Source organism: Larimichthys crocea, chromosome XI, assembly GCF_000972845.2.
Source record: "Larimichthys crocea isolate SSNF chromosome XI, L_crocea_2.0, whole genome shotgun sequence".
In the NCBI taxonomy this organism is placed as follows: domain Eukaryota; kingdom Metazoa; phylum Chordata; class Actinopteri; family Sciaenidae; genus Larimichthys; species Larimichthys crocea.
Genome location: NC_040021.1, coordinates 18,179,801 through 18,203,023, shown reverse-complemented (window position 1 = coordinate 18,203,023; position 23,223 = coordinate 18,179,801). Strand labels below are relative to the sequence as shown.

The 23,223-nt window shown below is 42.4% G+C and overlaps 1 protein-coding gene across 8 annotated transcripts in view; it reads right to left on the bottom strand.

The window, feature by feature from the left end:
* enah (ENAH actin regulator) overlaps nucleotides 1–23,223 on the bottom strand; it is a 118,825-nt gene that overhangs the window by 36,725 nt on the left and 58,877 nt on the right. For 7 of the 8 annotated variants that reach the window (XM_027284177.1, XM_027284176.1, XM_027284175.1 and 4 more), the window contains exon 3: nucleotides 20,318–20,495. In XM_027284177.1, coding sequence (XP_027139978.1) covers nucleotides 20,318–20,495 — 178 coding nt within the window. Of the gene's footprint in view, nucleotides 1–12,134; nucleotides 12,522–20,317; nucleotides 20,496–23,223 lie in introns of those variants that run through there. The other variant, XM_027284178.1, reaches the window with a different exon arrangement.

Genomic DNA, 23,223 nt, shown 5'->3' with positions numbered 1-23,223 from the left:
AGATCATCTTTGGTGAAACAGACTGACGGTTCAGCACAGACAGAAAGATGAGATAACTGTGCTGCATCTGAGACAAGTCTCGAACAAAGTTTATTACCTCCTGATTTGTCTGGAAAATGTCATTTTTAGTGTCTGAATGTTCAGAAGATATGTGGCTTATGAAAAATGAGTCTCGCAATAACGAATTGCTCACATTGTGTGCTCATGTTCACGCGTCCCATCCCCAGAGTCAATAGTGTCAGGACAGGCCACTGGTCTAAAGATACAGGAAACTGATTCTTCAGTGAAGTCTGTGAAGGTTCTCCATCAACCTGGTCATCTTTCTTTGAGAAGACTTAAATGTGTGGCAACTGGACTTTCTTTCAGTGCAGCATCTCTATTCTATTCAGTACAGAATATCCTGATAAGTAAGGGCCCCACGGACATCATTATGTTTCAGTACTCTTATCAAAGCAAGATAGCTCACATGGGAACTTATGTGATCAAGATTTTGGCACTGGACGCCTTCTGACCAATTACATTTGAGTAGGCTTTAGTTGCTTTTGACACTTTCATGTATGAAGTTGCTAATCAGACTGCAGAGGAAGGTCTTGGCCTGGATATCCATGATCCGTTTTCCAGATATTCGCTGGCATCACCGGAAGCCCGGACACATCGGCTGTTGCCCCCAGAGGCTCAATCAGCATCAGGCGATGGCTAACGAATTCAGAGGTTGAGGCTGAACTTTGTCTTGCGTTTCTACGATCTGTATCTCTCACTGACAGGTAACTGAAGTGTGTTGGTGTAATGTGGATGATTGGCCAGAGGAGTAAAAAGTGGGTCAGCAGAGACTAAGTCTGACAAGTCGGTTTGTAAAACACATCTGCTATGTAAGCTTTTTATTCAACCCCTGAGCAGCAAACATCCTCAGGAGAAGATGTAGATTGGTGGAGCGTTCAGAAGGTTTGTGTGTGTGCTGACTGGAAACCGTTCAGTGAGGGGATGAGTCACGAACACCACTTAACAAGCGTGTGTCATGATGATGTGGACACACACACACACACACACACACACACACACACACACACACACACACACACACAGTGGATAAATCTGACTCCCCCTTGAAAACACCTTCCCTTCATGGTCTCACAATGTGTTTGTCTCATAGGAGGGCAAAGAAATGATTACACAACCTCCTTGAAAAGAAATCAATAGATGCTATCCGGTTTATGGGTATGAGAAGTTTCCCCAAAAAGGTAGAAACTTTTTGGGGAAACAGACCAAACAGTAGACTGTAGTCATATTTTAGTTATTGTTACGCTGATTAACTGAGGCAAAGGCTAAAAACTGAAGTATTTCTTCTCATCCAAACACAGAAACTGTGAGCTGTAATTATTTATAACTAAGTTATTTGCAAATGATGAAAGTGTGTCACTTAATGTGATTCTGTACAAGATTTGAAAGGATTTAGATTTGATGCCGGATTTGGATTCCAAAAAAAAAAAAAAAAATCTACTTAACCGCAACCCTAATCTCATTACTGGAATTTGAATTCCTCATTAACTTTTTAATAAGACAACACTTTAGGCCAAGGAAACCTTTGAGACAGACTCAACTGTTAATAGCAAAAAATAATTAACAATTTAACCATTACGAAGTCGTCACTAGTCATTCATACATGAGCAGCAGTTGATTCAAATATCACTCATAAACTACAAACATGGACTCTTTTGGAAGCCTCTTCTAGAGCACACTGTGGTCTGTTCAAAATGACATTAAGTGAAACAGAACCTTGTACAGCACTGACCACACCCCCGGGGAACACAGAATAACCATTTCTACCTCAAGCTCTCCATCTGCTGTGATTACCCAAATCATCTCATTGCATTACAATCTCGATGGTTTCCGTCTTGTGCGGTCTGAACTGTAATACTATTGGATTAAGCCCACAGTCCACAGCCAGTCAATATCTGCGACTGTAATTGCTGACATGCTCTCTCGTCTCCATCTTCCGCTGCCTGTGGGTGTAATTGTGTTACTGTCTTCTCTAATAGAGCTTATGTGCTAATGACAGAACACAGACAGGAGCAGCAGCCTAGCAGGGCCGCAGCCCTGGAAGCTTCTCAGGAGGGAAGACTGAAGATCAGATCAACAAGCCTGACATTCGTTTAAGCCTCATTTTCCTATTAGACCAAGCTTTTTATGACTCTTATTATATCACCATTTCACTACAATCTTGCGGCACTGTACATTTCTAAATGAACGTCAGCGACACTCTCAAGGTGCCTTCTCGGGACAGACATTCAGTCATTTCCCTGCCTTGTCACATGAAAAATCTTGGGAGATCTGAATTGATTCAATGACCCACAACAGCAGCACTTAGGCTTGGCCACATTCCAAAAACACTGTCTGACACAAAGCTGGGAAAGAAGAAGACAGACAGGTCAAAGAGAAAAGGCATGAAAGAGACAGTCAGAAAACAGACAGAACTGGGCTGTACTTCACTCTCTATCTAGAGTAATTGTAATATGTCACCTTCTCAGCAGGAGGACGAGGCTGAATAATATCTATAAAGATCTACTTCCACAATAAAGTACTACAGCATGTTTCAATCACACACACACACAAACAATATGAGAGTCTGTTCCCATCACTCTTGTATACCTACATGAAGCCAGCGTCAGCGTGGGCCTCCTCTGACAGCACACATAGCGCCACAGTCCGTGTGGGGCCCCGTCTGACCCATTGCCAGGCCTCAGTGCAACCACCACCCCGCTGCCAGCGCCCCCCACCAGCCCAGCACAATCCTTCGGGCTCACATACAAAACCATAGCTCAAGCTTCGGAGGTTCTCCTTTCAATTTCCTGTGTCTTAGCTCTGCATCACCCCCCCCGATGGAGGTTTGCAGATGATTCTGAAGTTCCAGTGAGAAAAGATAAAGCGTCTGTTTTTAATAAACTGAGACACTAAGCCTTCTTCTGTTTCTGTGGCCGAGTCAACTTCTTTCTCCTCTGTAATCGGATGCTTTCATATCCTGTCGGTACACCTTTAAAGATGACGCCGACATTCCCCGGTGTGGTCCTTCTTTGCTCCGGCTCTCTGATAGATTACAACTGATGGGAACAAAGGGAGAGAGGAGAGGGAGGGATGGAGAGTGCGAGGGAGGGATGAACATGAGAGGCAGAGAGAGAAAGAAAGAGCTGGAGAACAGAGAGAGCCGGACAGAGACAAAGAATGAGGAGAAAACAAACTGACCGACACAAAAGGCAGAGAAACAGACAGAAATAGAAGAGAGAGAGAGAGAGAGGGGATGTGGTAGGACTCTCTACCTGATGGGTTGGTCGGTCAGTTTGTACTTCCTGGATCCAATCTATTATTCATACGCTGAATACAGAAAAGGACACAACGCTGCTGCCCTCAATATCATTACCAGTGTGGGTAGATTTGTGTGTGTGTGTGTGTGTGTGTGTGTGTGTGTAGTTTGTACAGTTTGACGTTCTTATAAGTGTCTTTTACCTAAATTATTCATTTAGATGTCAGGAAGTAGCAGTGAACTTCAGGGCGGGGTCACCAGAGAAGATATTTTTCAGATAGTTTTGGTTTCATTTGCTTGAATAAATGTCCAGTTCATACATCATGAAATTAAGTACTAGCACTAAAAAATGTCCCTCCCTGACGTCAGGTTGTTCAGGGTTTAAAGGTCCAATGTGTCAGATTTACGGGGCTCTATTTAGAGAAGAGGACAAAAATGGAATATAATATTCAAACTCCACCAGGAGTGTTCTGCCCGCCAGACTTTGTTTACTTGCTCAGATTTGGTCATTTGCCTGGTTTATGTTCTTATAAAAATGTAAATATGCTACATAGTTAAATTGTTTCCTGTTTTTACAATCGGCAGTTTGCACAGGGTGTTTTATTTTAAAAACTGACTGGATTCTCTCGACAGCTTGATCTGCCCTGTGCAGATTGACGCGGGCTGCTCGCATAAAAAAAAAAAATAGAACTGCTGCGTATTCTCGCCGTGCGGAGAGACTCTTCTGGGAAACGTACCACAGTGGTTCCAGTGAGGTTTGAAACATTGACTAAAAAACGGCTGTGAACACATCGCATCTGTGCCCGGTGGAATTTAGATTTTAGAACGAACCTTTTAGATCTGCAGATGCAGTCCTCCATGTCGAACATTCGACATAAAAACATTAATATCTGAGTTACACAACACCCTCTCACAATCTCTTCACATCATTTAGCTGGAAGATGAAAAAGTCAGATAAAGTCAAAAGGCAAAGTTCTGGAAAGTTATTATTGTTTGCCGGGAACAGATCTACTTTAAGACAGAACAACCAGGCTGGAACGTTACAAACACTTGAACAATTCTAAAATATAAAATAACCCTTCAATCCTCGAACACCTCCATGTTTCTACAGTGGCCCAGAATGAACAAAACAAACACTGGCTCTAGATAAGGCCTTTCTCTTTTTTAGCTCATGTCCAAAGATTCTCCTACAAACGTGCAAGGAGAAGATGAAGTGAGGCATATTAAGTTGGTTGCAAACTGCAAAAGTCACCACTAGATGCCACTAAATTCTTCACTGGACCTAGAAGAGTAAAAGAGCAGGTAACAGTGTGGGGAAAACTAATTACATGTAGCTCCACAGTTTCACAACACGGTGCTTTAGAGCAGCTAAAGTTACTATCATTAGTGTCTGTTTTGTCCCTCCAGCAATTTAACCGTTCCAAATTCTCCATCAGCATTTTATTCAGTCGCCACAGTTCTCCACAGCTGCACATCAGCACCGTCAGGCAGAAAAACATCCCAGTGATCCTGGTTTAACATGGTTACATGCTTTAGCAATCTATGAAAGATGCCCTGTGCTGCCTCTAAATAATAAGAGGAGATGTCTGCCTCTCAGAGTTTGATGGTCACAGTCAAAAAGTTACCAGGAGAAGCTGATGAAATGTAGACAGCAGCTACGTGCACATATTTACTGATTAACTGTCGCTGTGATTGAGTATCACTCTATTTGATTATGCTGTCTGTAATCTGCCACTGAGCTGCTACATTTGTTGGATTGGTGCACGCATACAGTCACTCCGGACTGCGATTGGCCTCTTTGTTCCCACACTCCGTGTACTAGTTTAAATGTATTGATTTTTATTTAGTTGTGTGTGATAAAATGACCAGCTGGAGATTGAACACTGAAACTATCAGAACATGTAGGTGTATTCTGGGAGAGTCGATGAATGACAACAAAGAGAGGAATAACACTAAAGCGAGAGGAGAGAAAGAAGACATGAAGAGAAAAATATTAAAAAGAGAGATGGAGCGTTTGTCAGGATGAAGAAGGTAAAGGACGGTTATTTTCTTGCACACTCGTCTATTTTACGAGCAGATAAACAAGCTGTCATCACAGCTCATCCGTCCGTGTTGGAATAAATGAAGAGCTGACACTGTCACCTGTCTGAGGTCAAGGTGTTTGTGTGTGTGTGTGTGTGTGCGTGCGCTGGAGGAGCACACATTTGTTCAGAGCACTCCTATATACACATGTCCATCCATCATCCTGCTAGAGACAGGCAGACTAAAGAGCGCACAGCGGCTATGAATAACACATGAAGCTCATGCTCTGTTTTGGTGGACACTTTGATGTGATGAGTGTGTATGCTGTTAGCATGTCGGGCTCCACTGGGAATTGAAGCCAGTAACTCTACACACTCGTGGATAAATGACGTACACACACTGACTTCTCTGGAAAAATGCGGGAGGAAATTCCGACCGTCCTCACCCTGTCACAAACGTCCACGTCCAGGTTTATTTAGACTGTGTGGGAGACGCGGGGATATGGAGTGGACACATTTTTCAAAAGCGAGAATCCACATGGAGCTCATGATGTCAGCGTCCACAGGTTAAAATAACAGCTTCTAAACCAACATCTTGTGATTGTGAAGCTGAGCAGAAAAAGAAAATGACACCTGCTCCATAGAAATATATCGCTCTGTGAGACAGTGTGACAAGTGGGCCAGGGCCAAGATCACAGCTTAGCTGGATTTATGGCACTGTGGGCTTCATGTGTACACCAAATACATGACTTTGGTAAATAGTTACAAAGGTTATGATATATACATACTGTACATGTGCACAAATATGATGCCAAAAATGTTACAATTGTATTTAATACGCACCACTTCATGTCCATGGTAGACGAGCTAAACTATACATGTTTATGCAGATTTGATTGATATTTATGGACTCAGATGTATGAATTGATTCTACTGTATTATATACTCTAATGCCTGCAGTAGCTGTATGTTGCACTGTGCAATATGCATAGAGCATAGCTCTCATAGAGAACATGTAATCTCAGAAAAAGACAATAGATTTGTTGTCTTAAAGTTGAGCTGATATATATAAATATATATTTTTTATCATAGTAAATCAGGTGACATCAAATTAGGAGTCTGGTATTAAAATGTGATCTGCATCCGGATATGTAATGAGGATAAGGAAAAACATATTAATGCATATATGCATGATGGGAATGTGAATGTGATGTGAAGTGCCAAAAACTGCAGTTCCTCAAACGGCCACTTGAGGCTGGCTCCAGAAGTGAGTCAGTCTCCATAAGTCCCCATGTTCAAATGTCCAACTTCACAGCAGAAATAAACATGTTTACAGCCTGGTACAAAAAACTGTTTTGGTCTCTGTAGCTAATTTCCCCGTTCATGACAACTGTACTGAGAGTGAATTTATATACAACTCACCTGTTCAGATCATATTAAGGCTTAAAGTTATGCAGAATTAACAGTGTGGCCTCTTTGATGATTTTTCTATAAGTCAGGTGGACGAAGAGGCAGGACTGCAACCAGCGCCACATATTCTAAGCTTCAAAATCTCTCTTCAGAAACCTATGGGTGACACCCCACCGTCCATACAACATGCTGGTATCTATTAACAACATAACGCTGATACAGATATTTGTTTTCATCTAAAATATATTTTTTAAAAGACCCCTTTTAGACTATTTAGCAACTTTAAACAAGTTTATTCTCTAGGGAACCCCAGAAACTGTCTAAAATATTGGCCAAGGTAGGAGTGATTTCCTGGATTTATCATCTTAAAAGTAAGGACAAATATGTGTGACGTTTTGGACCAGACTTCTCACTCTGAGACACACCTTGTCTTTAAACATGGGCCCACATCCAAAACATCCTCACAAACTACCTGCGACTATAATCTGAATATCAAACAGCACTTTTTTAAGTATATTTTTTAATACTCTGTCTTTTCTGGCTTGTTAATGAAAGTACCTTGTTTTAAGAAATAAATAAAGATGTGTCTATAACAGTGTTGGTAATGTGCCTGCCTAATGGCTCTTTGGCTGCTTTGTCTCCCTCTTGCTTCCTGCTGACATCAGTGTTCCCATCAGGAGACGGTGAAATGGTTTTTTGAAGCCTGATTAGAATGCTCCATCAATAACCATTATATTAGTCGGCAGACTGAAATGGGCTACCTGGCACACATGCTACTTCACATTCTCTATTTGGCTTCCAGCTCTGCTCATCAATTGTTATCTCTCCACCTCTGTCCTCTCCGTCCTCACCTCCGGTAATCCTTTTCATGACTTCATTACTTTACCCCGCCGTGAACCTTATTTGATGGTTTATTTTACAGCGACTTAGAGGCTCACACACATGCTTTGCTATGACTTCTTAATGACTTTCAGCCTCTTGTTTAGGTGAGATTCGGGGACTGAAAAGTTGGGTCCTCTGGCCTCGTCTTGTTTAAATGAAATCACTTCCTTCAGTGAAGTCATTTTATTTAAAACTGCTGCTCTGACAAAGCAAACCTCCGACGTCCTGAGGCACACTGATGAATGTCGATGCCGTGGTTTGATGAACGAGTCTTTAAGTACTTTTAAGGACATCCAATCGCTTCAGAAAATACCCCTTTTTCTACTTTTCAAAATAACCCACACAGTCTAAAGAACTGAGGCCTCTGAGAAGTCTGTTAAATAATTTATGAGCTCATGAACTGATGAACGAACTCTTGAATTTCATGGAACACAGGCTGATGAAATTATCCTGGTTCATTTCTTATCCTGAACGCTGTTGTTTGAGGTTGAGCTTTGAAAAGTTTGCACTTCCTGCTTTAGAAAAGCAACAAAAAACAAGTTTGATTTGACTCACACAGGATTAGTATCGTCATAGGACCTCTGTTCTGATCAAAGCACATTTATATCCTTATTAGCATTGGATCCTGTTACAACAGATTAAATTCACTGGAAGGCCAGTGTGAACAGAGCTACTTTCTCTCTGTTTGTGTCCATCTTTGACTCCGTCACTGTGTCCTACATGTTGGGGGATTATTTTGGGGATCAGGGGAGTCAGGATGTCTAGAAGGGCAGTAGGATACCGACATCTACACCTGTGCCGTCCTCACCCCTTCCTCCTATGGATGACTGCTGGACATTTGATCCCAACCCACTGCCCTGAAAGAATATCTCAGTAACATGGCAGAGAGGATCCTGAAACCAGTGTCAGACGAGGAGGATCACATGTCAGAGTGACACAACCTGCAAACATGCACTTATTATAGTTTCAGATCTGCCCGGCAACAAGCGGAATCGCCTAGTGGACAGTGGAAGGGTTCAGGTAAACACACTGGGGTATTAGGGCAGAGGGGGGATAGAGTTGCATGCACCAGATGATGTGTGTTTCATCATGGACTTGGGACAAACAACAACTGGGTCAAAATGATCTTGTGTGTTGAGAGTGATGACAAAAGCTGCCCACACTGTTATCTTGTACCATTGGTAGGTTGATCAGCAGAACGTTTATGCAACAGACTACCGATCATTTGTAAAGGCAAAAAAAAAATGCCACAATTGTTGGTTCTGGTGTTTCAACGTCTCAAATGTGAGGATTTCCTGTTCTGACTTCTTTTATATGATAATAAAGTGAAACACTTGAGGTTAGGACTGTTCAAAGTAAGCTTCCTAAAGACTAAAGTCACTTTGGACTCTAGGAACTTGTGATGGGACATGGACATTGACCAAAAAAGAAACTGATCAAACAACAAATTGAATCAACTGATATTTAAAATAATCCCTGGTTAGACTGTGAGAAATGACCCAGCATCTGACTTTTCTCTTTTATTTCCTTTGTAGGTAACTTTATTCTACTCTGAAACTATCACAAACAGAACATATTCAAGATGTTTTTGCATCACAACAAGTTCTCAAAATTCAGCCTGATCAACGTTTCTTTCCTGATGATGATTCAGACAGACAGTGCTCTCTTTGTCACAAATGTAAAATCTGTATACCTCACTGTGTGTAACTGATAGCAGATAGATTACATTAATGACATTGACAAAGTAACCTGATCTGCTTATTAACAACAATGTTTGACTGCACAGCAAATATTAAGTGAAATGAATTAAAAAGGTTAAAAAACAGGGATGACATAAGGGGTGCAAGTGAGAATATACATCCATGAAATTCAAGATAAAATCCAACTACGATGCTTCATAAGTCATTTTATGTATCAGGATGCACCTGATTTTTCCTAATAGCAATCACAATCTTGCATTCTTCCTCCTTCCTATCGTTGCATTAGAGTTGGCACTCTGAGGTTAAGGCAGGGAAGAGGCTGGCTGGGATGTTCCTGTTTAGTCGCTACCTCCACCTCACCCATAAGCATCTATGAGATACACAAAACCAATACTGCCATGAATTATATATGACTGCGTGACTCATCAGCTTGCCACGCTAATGGAAACAAAACAGACTAAATTCTGTGAGTGTGTGAGACACGGCCAGACGGCATCAAAGAGTAGGAGCACTGTCGACAGATTCCACCATCTCATTGTAAAATAAACTTAAATAATAAAAAAAAAGACAAGAACAGGAGGAGAAATGAGTCTCTGATCACTAACAACTGGCAGCAGGCGCTCAATAAACCGTGAGAAGGCTCATTTTGTCAGTGCTAAATTACAGGAGACAGATCGTTTTAGGAAGGAGTGTGCCACTGGTATACAATTCATCGTCAGAGCTAAAAGCATATTTCATAAAGATATTTTATCCGTCAGAGCATTTTTGATGCCTGCGTCGAGCTTCTAGAGATCTCCACAAATACTCAATTATGGTCAGTGGCAAGACATGAGCGTAGGAATGCTGGTTTTGGTCAAACTTCTATGAGCTGAAGCTGGAGTTTTATGGGCAGAAAATTACAACGCTTTGGATTTGGCCATTGCTCAGTGTTGTTATTTGTTACTCAAACACAGACAACTAGAGTCGTAACACAAGTTGAGGCTCCAGTTGTGGAAAATCGTTTCCCGTTTGGACCGAATTCTCTAACCAAGGATCAAAAGTCTCACAGATAAAAAGCTAAAAATAATTTGAAGGAACAAGCTTTGGTTATATAATGCAGCATTACACTGTGAAAACATTTTACCAGAACATGTAATCAGACAGATTTCAGACAGCCATTAACTTTGGCTATGAGTATGTTCCATACCAAAGAAGGACAACTGATGAACTGAAAACACAGTGTTAAAGGTCCAGTGGTTAAGATCGGAGGCAGAAGTAAAATATAATATTCATAACTATGTTTTCATGCATGTATAATCACATAAAAATAAGAACCTTTTTGTTACTTTAAAATGAGACTTTTATATCTACGTTGGGAGCGGGTCCTCTTCCACAGAGGCCACCATCTTGAAACACTGTGTTTCTACAGTAGCCCAGAACAGACAAACTAAATGCTGACAGAGCCTTTCGAGTGTTGCTTCTCCTTTACACTAAGAAGGCGAAGGTGATGTGATGAGATTGCAATGCAGCGATTACACCACTAGATGCAACTCAACACTGTACCTTTAAGAAATAGTTTATTAGCAAGTACCTTCTGGATGAAATAAAGGAGGTTGTACATCATCTAAACAAGAAAGTGCAGGACAGAAATGATGATTCATCTCAACTTAAAATTAATTAGATGAGATTGCTAACAACTGACTCATCAAATATAGTCAGTAATGTGTAATAACTGCTTAATTTTTAATTACATTGTGTATACATATAAGTAACCGTCAATGTGTTTTGAAAGGTTTATGTTCCTTCATGTGTTTTTGTCACTCCAGTAGCAGCTTATATTTGCTGTTCATGGCGTGTGTGCACTCACAACTGCAACACATTTACGGCTTGCCAAAGAAATCTACACACTCTGTACACTCTATTCTATTCGTGCTGAGGCTCGCATGTCAAGTCAAGTCGAATTTTATTTATAGAACCAAAAATCACTTTTGGCCTCAGGGGGCTTTACAGTCGCTACATGTACAATTAAACTTCAACATTTCTTTCAAAGATCAGGAGACCATGGCAACTGTGGTCAGTCCTCCCCTCCAGCCTTTCTACACTGTTGCTACATGACAACTAGAGCCCAGCTTAACCAATGAAATTTCAGAATGGCTCTGTGGCCAATCAGGGAGAAGTCTCTACGGAGGTCTCGCTTCCAGCCAAAGGTTGTGTGTGTGAGGCTCGTGGGACAGAGCGGTTAAATGTTTTAAACACACGCTCATGTGTTTTTCACACATGACGGTGCAGTACATCCATGTGTGGGACTGGATTTATTGCCGGATTATAAATCAGAAACCTGGACTGCGTTTGCTGGTACCAAGTAATGATGTCTGATAACTTTTTATCTTATACCTCACTGTGTGGAACTGACTAGGGTCTTTCTTCTGTCTGTGAGCTTCAAGTAAAGCTTCACAAAAACTAGAAGCAAAGATCATCTACCAACTAGAACCAATATTCACGTCCCGATTCATCAGGTATCAGTAACAGCATCAAAAGAACTTCACAAAAGATATCCATTACAGTAATGTCTTCAAATTGCTTATTTTGTTCGACCAAGTCCGATACACGCAACATATTCAAGACAGAAAAGCAGCAAATCATCACATTTACAGTCAGCATCAGGAATCAGAGAATGTTCAGCAGCTGTTTTACCCAAACAAACCTGCATCACGGTTAAATCCTCGCAGTCAAATACAGAACAGGTATGAGACTCGCCTTCAGGAAACAGAACGGTGTTGGAATATTCACAAACAAACTGGCACACAACCGTCGCCCTCAAACCCTTCTGTCAGATTGACTACTCACTCCTGAGGATGATTTGAGCGCGGCTGATCTTCTGCCGGTCCTGGGGGAACCGGTGAACTTGTGCTGCAGCAGGCATGTCTGTGGGTACCTCAGTGATTGGGCCTCAGGGGGTCCTTGAGTTTACCACTAGCTGCAGCAGCAGCAATCAGAAAATATACAAAAAGCAGCTGGTCTCCTCACTTTTCTCTTTGAGATTCTCTCTCCGACTCCTTCACTCGCTCTCTCCTGTTGCACACAACCTTATTGTCCTCGTTTCTCTCACTTCTTTGCCTTTCCTCTCCCTGAATTCTTTCCAAGCCTTTCTCTCTCTTACTACTGTGTCCTCCTCTTCCAGTGTTTACGTCTCTCTGTGCTGATTTCCAGCTGTGTTGCAGCGTGCAGTCTGTGACTTTGCCAATCTAGGGTTTGATGCCAGAGACCATGATCTCATCAAGAAAAAGCAAAGTGGGGAATGCGGACAGATGGAGATATAGAATGGAAGGGGGGGGTGGGGTCATGCGCTGTCACAAGCCACAAGTGCAAACACATGCCAGACTGATGTGGTGCACTGCCAGAGTGGGTGCTTTACCCTCTGAATGTTTACACCGTGCTTGCACCCTCCTGACCTGCGAAAACAAACTCATTCTGGCCTGGGGACGGCAGACAGACTGTCTCTACGGGGACGAGGATGAAGAGTCCCTCTGTGTGTCTCCGTACCTCTCTGAAACTCCAGCCTGCTCAGGTTTCAATCCCCCCCTCCCCTTCTCCCCGCGAAGCTTTCACAAAATCGAGAGCCACATGGCGTACTGTTGGCAGGGGCTGTAAAGACTGAAAATAAATGATGATCCCCCGTTAGCAACTTTTTTTTTCATATGTCTCCGTGGAGACAAGCTACTGCCAAGTCTGAGTGTGTCTGTCCAGACAAATGGACAAGAAGAATTAGACTCATCTGGCAGAGGCACTTAAAGAATTCACTCCTGATTGATTATTAGCACTATTCACCTCTGTTTGGTACTACATTAATCTTTTTTAGGCACTACTCAGGTACAATTTGCTGACAGTTGTACTTTACTTGATTATTTCAGCTTCATGCTGCTTTATATTTAAATTCAGTTTATTATTTAGGTACTGAGATTCTCTGTACAAACACGTCATCTTTTTTAAAATGTTACTTGATATATTGGCTATATTAACTTAAAGGTCCAGTGTGTAAGGTTTAGTGACATCTGGTGGTGAAGGTGAAGATTGCACAAAACTGAATACCTCTCACATTATCTCCACTTTCAAGTGACAAACTAGAGTTTGTACAAAACTCATGAAAGGCCACATCTGGAGCCAGTGTTTGGTCTGTTTTGGGCTCCATGGTAACCTCCATCCATCCATCCATCCATCCATCCATCCATCCATCCATCCATCCATGGGTGAGAGGCGGGGTACACCCCTGGACAAGGTGCCAGCTCATCACAGGGCACATCGAGACAAACCATTCATTCACACCTACGAGCGGAGTCACCAATTAACCTGCATGTATTTGTACTGTGGGAGGAAGCTGGAGTACCCAGAGAGAACTTGATGATTATTCATCAATGAAAACAGTAAGAAATATTATACTATATTTCTGCCATATTCTGTAAATAGAGCCCCCTAAATCTGATCGACTGGACTTTAATAGAAATTAAAGAAATATGGCACTATTATCTGACTACTGTCTATTTATTTTAAAATGTTAAAAACTGTAGCTGCAGTGGTTTAAGTGACCCACACAAGTCCGAACACATGCAGGACTAAACACCCTGTACACTTTCACCTGCTGTGTGTGTGAGGAACAGAAGCAGGCAGAATATATTTCGCTGCAGGGGTGCGGCACTTCATCCGTTCCCACCAACCGATGAAGCAATCATGCTGCTGCTCTCATTCCTGCTGCAGCCTTTTCAGCACCGAGAGCTTTCATAAGCCGCTCGCACTCGATGCACGTCTAATACGATGACGCGGGTCACCTCGGGACAGCGTTGTTTTTCTGAGCCTTTATTCAAGGCCGTGTTTTGTTGAAATGTCAGTGTCACCTCCTGTATCATGAAACTCAAATCTTTCCAAAACTTGTTTCCTTTAAAGGGATCAGGGAGACATCTGTCAGTCTAGCTATCCATCAGTCCACTTCTACCTTTTCCACATCATTCCATCTTTCTATCCGTTTCTGTTCTTCTCTTCATCTCACTGACAGGAGCGGATTACCGGCCAGACCACGTCGCAGACAGACGCCCGGCAGCCTGTGACCCATCCCTCCCTCTCCTGGCCCCCCGTCCCGCTCTGCTTTAGCCTTTTTAGGATAAGGAAGATACATAGATAAACACAGTGTGTGTGACTGGATCTCCACGTCTGTGTGTGTGAGCTCACAGCTTTAAAGCTACGTCACTTTACTCCGAGTCAGAGTCTCCTGACTCCTCACATAGCAATGAAGTGAAGCTGCGGCTGCTTTCACTGATGTAAGCGGTGATGAAACCAATGTATGTGGTGCGCAGACACACACAGACACTTTGTATACATACACTAAGTCCTGAGAGTCATCAAAGCTGTGAGTGTGTGCCATGATTTTAGAGCCAAGTACACACACTTTCCACATGTCGGCGGTCACCACCTTCACTTCTACGCTTCTCTAAGATGGAAACTATTCTGTGCTTTGTTCAATAGCTTACTCACACATTCCTCCATGCTTTAGCACACACACACAAAACCTAAACTCTTTCACCTGCCGATAAAAATCATTCTCAAGGTGTGATGAAACTGCACACTTGTACTTTTTTTTTTCTCCTCTGAATCCTGAAACAATTTAGGAAGTTTTTCTTCAGTTCTTCGGGGGGGCGCAACTGAACTTCAAAGCCAAGGCAGTTCCAGATTAGATTATGCGAGCGGGAAATCAGCTTTATCTGCAGGAAAAACACGTGGTTCCCTTGAATTGTGCATTTCTTCACTTCATTCAACGTTGTGAATATAGATCAGAGAAAACGTAGGCAGGCACACGAGGTCAGCGAGGGCAGCAATTGTTGAGTCGGCTCAACTCTTTCATTTGTGTTCATCTTTGTAACCTTCTCTGACGTTTGGTCTGTGTAACTGTTATGCAACTGTTATATTTCAGCACAGCAAAAATGACAACCAAAGGCCTCTAGCCTCACACACACACACACACACACACACACACACACACGATTTTCACAGTCAGCGACAGCTGTCCAATGCAGCACCGAGCTATATGAATCAGATCGTGCAGGTGCCTGGAGGGTGGGTCAAAATCAAAAGGTGGCACCAGATCTGTTTTTTTTTTAACCACAGAGAAACAAGGCAACATTCACACAGACTACCTCTTATATTACGATTGCTGCTACTTCAAGTACATCAGTAAAAACGACTGATTTTTTTCAGAGAGAGTGTTTAATGCGTTCAAACAGTGTGGTCTTTGTAAATACAGCTCCTCAGGAGCAGCAGCTGCTCTTTTGCACATCATTTATATTTGATATATAAATGGTGTTGCAGGTTGCAGGTGTATGCAGGTGGGCGGACACAAGCTTTGGTTTGAAAATGTTTGGAACCATTACCATGCCACAGATGAGAATCCATCTTGCCAGGCTCCAAGTGTTTGCTAGTGGTTCAGTCCAATCAGCATCCTACATCATGAGCTACAGGTACGGGTTAACACACAGGTGTGTGTGATGACATGTGTGAAGTGTGTGTTTGCAGTTGCTAAATAGGTTAGCGCGGTTGCAGTGTATGGACTTACAGCAAAGGGTTGCAGGCTGGAATCAAAGCCAATCCAGAAACTTTTCTAAAACTTGAAATTCTGAAATGTTTAATGTGGAATTCAGTGCTTGAAATTGAAATCTTGGTGTTTGCTTTTCAAAGTAAACTCACTGCATTTTAATCAATGATCAAGTAAGAACAAAAGTCAGCTTAGACGAGAATTACTCTTCTTTGTTGATCTGATTGAAGTTCATCTAAGATTGACGGTGACTTGGTCTGTACTTTTTGAACAGTTTTCAATGACGACTTCCCAGATGGTTATGTGCAACAGACCTTCAGGCTATGTCAGGTTAGATCCACCACAGTGAAGGCTACAATTTAATTAGCTCCTGTAGAAATATTTACTCTTCCCAGAAGTGGAGCAGGAAAGCACGGTGCTCTTAATGAAACACCTTTTCATGATCAAGGACTTTCTTTCTAATCACTCGTGGTCCTCATTCTTCTGTTGGGGGGGGGGGGGGTATTAAAACCATTCTTTGTTGCAGCAATTATTTTAAGCCTATTTTGCAGCTCAAGGAAACTCCAAAATTCAGCTTGAACGTGTCTTCTCATCATCAGACTTCTTCTTCCACTCTTCTTACAGCCAACGGATAAGTCTTACAGACCTGTAAAAGTTGTTCAGTGTGATCTCTGGCCCGGGATAAGAGGAGGGACTCGCCAAGAGTGAAGAACAGGCCAACACCAACACAATATAAATATAAATCGGGCCTATGAAGTGAAGATACTGTAAATACTAAAGCAGATGATGGCTGCAACCATCCAAGCAGTTTGTCTTGTTCCATTTAACTGTCCACTGGACTGCGGTTTGGTAGGATTTATATCTCCAATGATTATTGAGCTGCTCCTGTAGGGTGTGAACGTCCGGTCAGTAAGATTTACTGGTATGCTATAGCACTTAAGATAAAAGCTTAGATATAAAACAGTTATCACACACAACATCGTAAATGTTCACGTGCTGGAGAAAGAACCCGACAAGTCAAACAATCCGGGCAGCTTCTGTGTTTTCTATTAATATTCTTTATGTGGAACATGTTGGCAGTGAGTCAGGACGGTCGCATCACAGCTGAACACATTAAACGCTCATTAAAAGCTTCCGCTGCATCGCAGCACATATCACCACGTACGGCAAACAGAGGTCTAAAATGAGTGATCTGATTCCAGAGCTCTGACATGTGGCCGGGGTTTAGCACCCACTGAGTGAGTGATGGAGGGTGAACCTCTGCGTGTCGGGGACGATTGTCAGGTCCGCAGATGAGTGCGACTGGAACAGGCGCCACAGAGAGCAGCTGTCAGGACAGAAATACAGTAACAAAACAGTAGGGGTGAAAGGAGAAACCCTGTCGCCTACTTCTGGCTTCTGTGTGCAGCTCACTGCACCGCTGAGAGAGGGAAGGAGGGAAAAGAGAAGGAAGAATTAGTGGTTTAGAGATAGAGCTAGGAGAGATCAAGTGAGGTGAAAAATGGAAATGTTGAAAAAGAACTAGAGATGAGGGAGCCAGGATGGAGATATTAAGAGAGAAAATAAGTAGGACAGAGCCTGAGGCTAAAGTCTTCAACTACTGTTTGTTAGTCTCTTACAAACTCTTAAATACTAGACTAATAAATACGACACTATCTGACTATGTTAAAAAACAAACACCAACATTTTTATTTAAAAAAAACAACATTTTCAGACTTTCAAAACTTAGAACGTTGGTGGGTGGCCCAATTTTGATTCCATTCCATTGATATCAGCGTCCTCCGGCATGAGCTACGGGCTACAGGATAACACATGAATATGATGCTTGCTCTAAAACAACGTTGACTGCTAAAGAGGTTAGTGTTGGAGCTGCTGACTGATCCAAGCACATTTCTGAAACATAAGCAAAGAACACTGAAGGATTTTCTCAATGTAAAAAGGTTTTCGCTCTTCTTCTGACCGGCTTGAAGAGGAGTTTGGCTACATGATGTGGTTCATTGATCTAAAGTCTTGGCAAATGTTTGAAGGGGAATATATTTGATTTAATATTAATGCTTGTTGGTACAGGCAAGATTGTTGGGTAAAATACTGTAGAAACAGATATGAATGGTGTCACTGAAAAAAGCTATGGTTTGATATTGTTTGAAACAATTACCATGCAAGGCAGCCAGAAATTATCTAGCCTGGCTCCAAACTATTCACCTGTGTCCCAAAACATTGAGACCAATCAGCGTCCAACATCATGAGCTACGGGTGTGGGTTAACACTGGGTGTGTTTTGCTGCAAAAGTGATTATCCTAGATGCTGCCAGCAGAGTATTTCTTTATTGAATGAAGAGCACTCTTCTTCAGACTGACCTACACAGGAGTTTGACTGCATTATGTGGTTCATTGATCTGATTGGTTGATAGGTGGTTCAGTATAAACAGATGCAGCAGCACAACACAGAGAGTTACTTTAAAAAAGAGCTCTGATTTGAAGCAGCAGTGATTTGGGACTTAAAATCTAATCGTGTTCTTGATTCTTGATGTGGCAACTTTTTGGCATCAGATGTGAATTTTTTTTTTAGAGATAAATGAAATTGTCAGGACAAGAAGAGAACCCATTACTTCATCAATGTAATTAGCTTTGACGATAGAGTGTGTTATGAATAAATAAAAGAAGCATGGCTCCCATTTGGCTGTTCTGTGGCCAGATTTGTGATGACTCTCTTTGAATGTCTCTTCAGGTCACTCAGCTCTTTCTGCCTCTCTGATACTCCATCTTGTCTCTCTCACACTCACACACACCACACACCACACACAGACACACACACATCTCATAGCACTATTAGCATAATGAGGCGCATCACTATCAGGTTAATTAGTGGATGGGATTAGAGCGTGATGAGAGGCACGGCTTAGGGAAAGAGGAGGGAATGGTGTGATCGGGAGGGGAGAGTGTGGGGGCATGGGAGGTCATGTGGAACAGCATCGGAATGCTGAGATCACACAAACGCGAGGAGGCCGTGACAGAAACCTCCATCCTCCTCATCTTTGCTGGATTAAAAAAAAAAAGGGAGAGGGGAAATAGGGAAGAGGAGACGGAGCAGCATCCTCAAATCTGTTGGAGCTGAAGATAAGTCTAAATCAAGAGCATAAACACTGAGAGCTGCACTCTTCCGGGTAACAATGCTCTTCCTCCCTCCCCTTCTCTCCTCCTCCTCTCATCCCTTCTGGCAGATGGGGTGAATGTAGATACACAGCCGTAGGATGGAGCCACGTAATGAGTGCATGTTTCAGAAAAGCCAAGGTCGTGGTGCACCGCTGAAGTCAGAGCCTGAAATATGTTTGTGGCACAATTAGAGGGGGGCCGCGTGTGTGCATGTGTGTGTGTGTGTGTGTGTGTGTGTGTGTGTGAGGTTGTCCCTGCTTAGCTCCGCAGTCAATTACAGGTTTATTAAATGACCTCTGATTGGCACCAATCATTCTTAATGATGCCACAAATACATCATTCAAACAGTCATTAACTGAGGCCGCTACTGCGACTCGTCTGTCATTAAACGCCCGCAGAGCGCTCAGCTCCAGGTGAAGTTTTGATTAAGGAAAGTCAAAGTCGTGAGAGCAGCCGCCTGTCTTTGTGGTGAGCTTCCTGTGATGAATCGAGACATTTCTCCCCGATTCATTGTTTCTGGTAAAGCCATTAGTGACTTGTGTTCACTTCAAAACATTTTTATTGTCGACATGTGTCTTTAGTTATCCTGAATAATGTTTCCATCCCCTGTGGCACAAAGTGTTTCATACCTCCTGCACACAGTAACTAGCTAGTTTACCTCCAGCACTGCAGCAACAACTTCATTTAAATGGAGCCACAGAAATCCCTCAGAACTCCGGAGGAAAAGCCTGACCCTGTGTCGTTCTGTTCAAATCTTTCTTTCTCATAACATAAATGGAAACCGATAACGCTCGTAGAGAGGAGAGCTGGAGATTCGGAATATTTTCCAAGCAGAAAATCTAAATCATCTGATGTTTAGGACTGTTTAAACTGAATTTAGCTCGTTGTGATCAAAAACTGCTGCTGCTGCTGTAGGTGGGTGGGGTCTGCAGCTACAGTTTGTGTTAATAAAAGTACATTTCCTTGTCACGGGCCTTTAAGAGATGAGGAAAGTAATGTGTAAGTGATTCTTGTTGCTAAATATCATGTTGAAAGACCTCTTTGAATATCATCTTCTCTGTGAGTTTGACAGAAAGATGAGGCATCATGTTCCTTACAGAGACGAGGCTCACTGGTAACTCTGGATGACTTTCAACTTGTGCGAGTGGGCAGGAGAGCAAAGACCAATTTCTTATCCGACTTCAATTCAAGCAGGAATCTTTGCTGCACGTTGTTTCTTATTTCCCGGCTGCCTTTCCAAAATAAACACACACACACACACACACACACACACACACACACACACACACACACACACCTACCTGTGTCCTGGGAGTTGAGCACCTCCAGGGCGTGCATCATGGCACTGGCAAATACGTTGGCGTCCTCCTTGCTGCCGAAGTTGAGGCCGTACACCTGTCGGGCGTCGCGCCACTGGTGGAAGGTCTGCGTGGCCTGGTTGTACTTCAGCCCCTTAGGAATGGCACAGTTTATCACCACCTGGAGACGAGGAGGAGGAAAGAGGAAACTTTAGGTTAGTAATGATTCTGTAGAGTTATGTTCCTGTAGTGCTGAGGGCTTTAACTTCAGGGAACAATTTGGAAAACTTGAATGTGGCAGCAAGTTTCAAGGCTGACCTGGGATTTATGGCCAAGTACACATGCAGACCTCTGTTCACCTGCTACAAGGCTGACAAGATCACCATGAAGGTTCAAAGCTAACTCACACACAGCCGATTTAGTCTCACTGAAAAACCTCAAACTTATTAAACACAGAGTGACAACAGGAGGAGCCATTAGGTGGTAAAAGGTCATTTTTACCTGCTTGTAAAGTGACTTTATGATCCACACGCTCAAAGTTTAAGGTGCTTTCGATGCTAACATGAGGGATTTTTTAGTGTCCCGGGCACACGGCCAAGCAGAAACGCCTCGAGTTACTCCCCTCTCTGAGTTATGGAGGCAGAGAAGTGGGAGAAGAAGGCTGGGTGCCCCAGAACCTGAGGGAGTCCTCTCTCCACTCGGCATCCTCTATGCTCAGAACGTGACGCACATTTTTAACAAGGAACTTAAATATGAATAGTAAATGAGTGAATCTTTGGCACCGCGAAGGGGGATAATGTAGAAACACACGCGCATTATTTTCTGACTTTTAATCTGGCAGAAATACCTGAAAAAGATGTGTAACACTGTCATCTTGTTTTCAAACTAATGAGATTGACTCCTAAACACTGCCCTGCAGGTACCTTGTGCTATAGGGCTGCAGGTTAGTTAAGATTACCCAAAGCCAGCAGTGAATCAGAGGGATCAGACTGTGCAGAGACCAGCCTTCAAAAGGTAAGATTTTCTCCTGAGTGCACAGTATTGCTTTGGCCAATAAACAGCCTGTAACCAATCTGTTTATGGTAAACAAGGCCTCGCGCTTGTGTCGGCAAAAATGTATTTTAACCTGGCAGAAATAGATCTAGAAGAAATAATCTAGTGTCAATTTCTGTGCTTATTATGATGTCTCTCTCACAGGCGGGAGGGCTCCTCATAACCGTTATTTTATTGTTGATGGACTACGTAATAAAACAAGCAGCCTGCAAATGTGAGGAGGAATTGAGCCGGTGTAACTCAAGCTGCTTGTTGTAGGTGGCAGTGAATCAAACAAACAGAGGAAATGTGCATCTTATGATAGCAGAGACACACAGAAAGTGCCAATCAGCCCCGAAGCGCCAACACAAACACAGCTCGTCCAACCACGGACTTCCTGTCCCTTTCTTTGAATGTCATCTTAGTTGATAAGATCACACTTTGACCAGTGTGTGTGTGTGTGTGTGTGTGTGTGTGTGTGATGTATCATGATGTCAGTATTGAATCTGTCTGGGAAAAAAAAAAGTAAATTCCAGAAGATGGTGTTGCGTGTAAATTCTCAGATAGCGGTCAGCGCCATTACTTTAAGAGACAGGCCTTTATTGATCAGTTCAGCCTTTTATATAAATATATGGTGCATATATTAACATAAAACAGCTCCCTGTTTTCTGATCTGCCGCACAAAACTTAAACTCAACACTTCCTCTGTATTTATATTTATTAATGTAGATTCCATCAGTACAACGGTTATGCCATGCTTAGCCTCTGTTGCTCTGATCATCTGTTTGAAACTGCTCTCTCTGAACTCCACTTTGTGATTTTTTCCACTGGTGTTGAGCTGCTACCACTAAAATGCTTCCTGCACAGATGTGTCACATTAAAAGAGAGAGTACGATCTCCCCTTTTCATGGTTTTACTTTGAAACATCAACAGGAAGTGTTATGTTTTAGTTGTGCTGTTTACATAAATGTATTTCTGTGCTCATTTTTAAGCATCACATTAGAAAGGTTTGATGAAAACTTTCTCAATTTGCCTAAAAAAACAGTTGCCGTTTTTTCTTTTCTTGAATAAGCTGTGACACAGCAGACATTTAAGTCACATGACTAATCAGTTATTTCCCCTCTGACAGTCTCCTGATCACTCTACAGATCTGATGCAACATTCCTCACATTAATACAAAAAAATGATCACAATCAGTCATATTTACATCCTGTTTTCTGCATTGTTTTTCATTAGTTGATGTTTGACGAGCAATATTTTGATTTACGTCAAGCTGCTGCGCCCTCCTCTTATCCCGTTTACAAACTCCTAATATTCACATCACGGTAATGGATGGAAACAAACCCTCATTCACTCTTGTTGACCTTTTGTTGAAAATATTAAAATATGAGATACATTTAGATGCAAACGTGGCTAGTGACAGCAACTTAACATACAGTGGAATTAATAAGTGAATCAAAACAGTGTGAGTTAATTAAGACTGATAACTGTGCTATTGTTGAAGAGGTCAGCCTGTAGTATACAGAGAAACGATGTGCGAAAACAACGTGTGAAATATGAAAAAATGATATTTCTCTATTCTTATTATCATGACTATGAATTTGTGCTGTGGCCATCGTCTATTAGAATACCATCTTTTACTTAAGCATGTTAAAGTAGTGTAGAGACAGTCGTCATGACGTTTCCTCCAGCCACAGTGGGAAACAGACAACACATGGAGGACCGTGGGATTGCTGAGCAGTGGGTGCTGCCCGTATGAACTGAGGTTTAGGCATCAAGCTGTGAGCTGATCGGAGCTTCTTTCTGCTCCCCATTTCTTCGGGGAATCTGCTGTGTGCGTGTGTGTGTGTTCATGTGAGAGCTTCGCAGTGAGATGT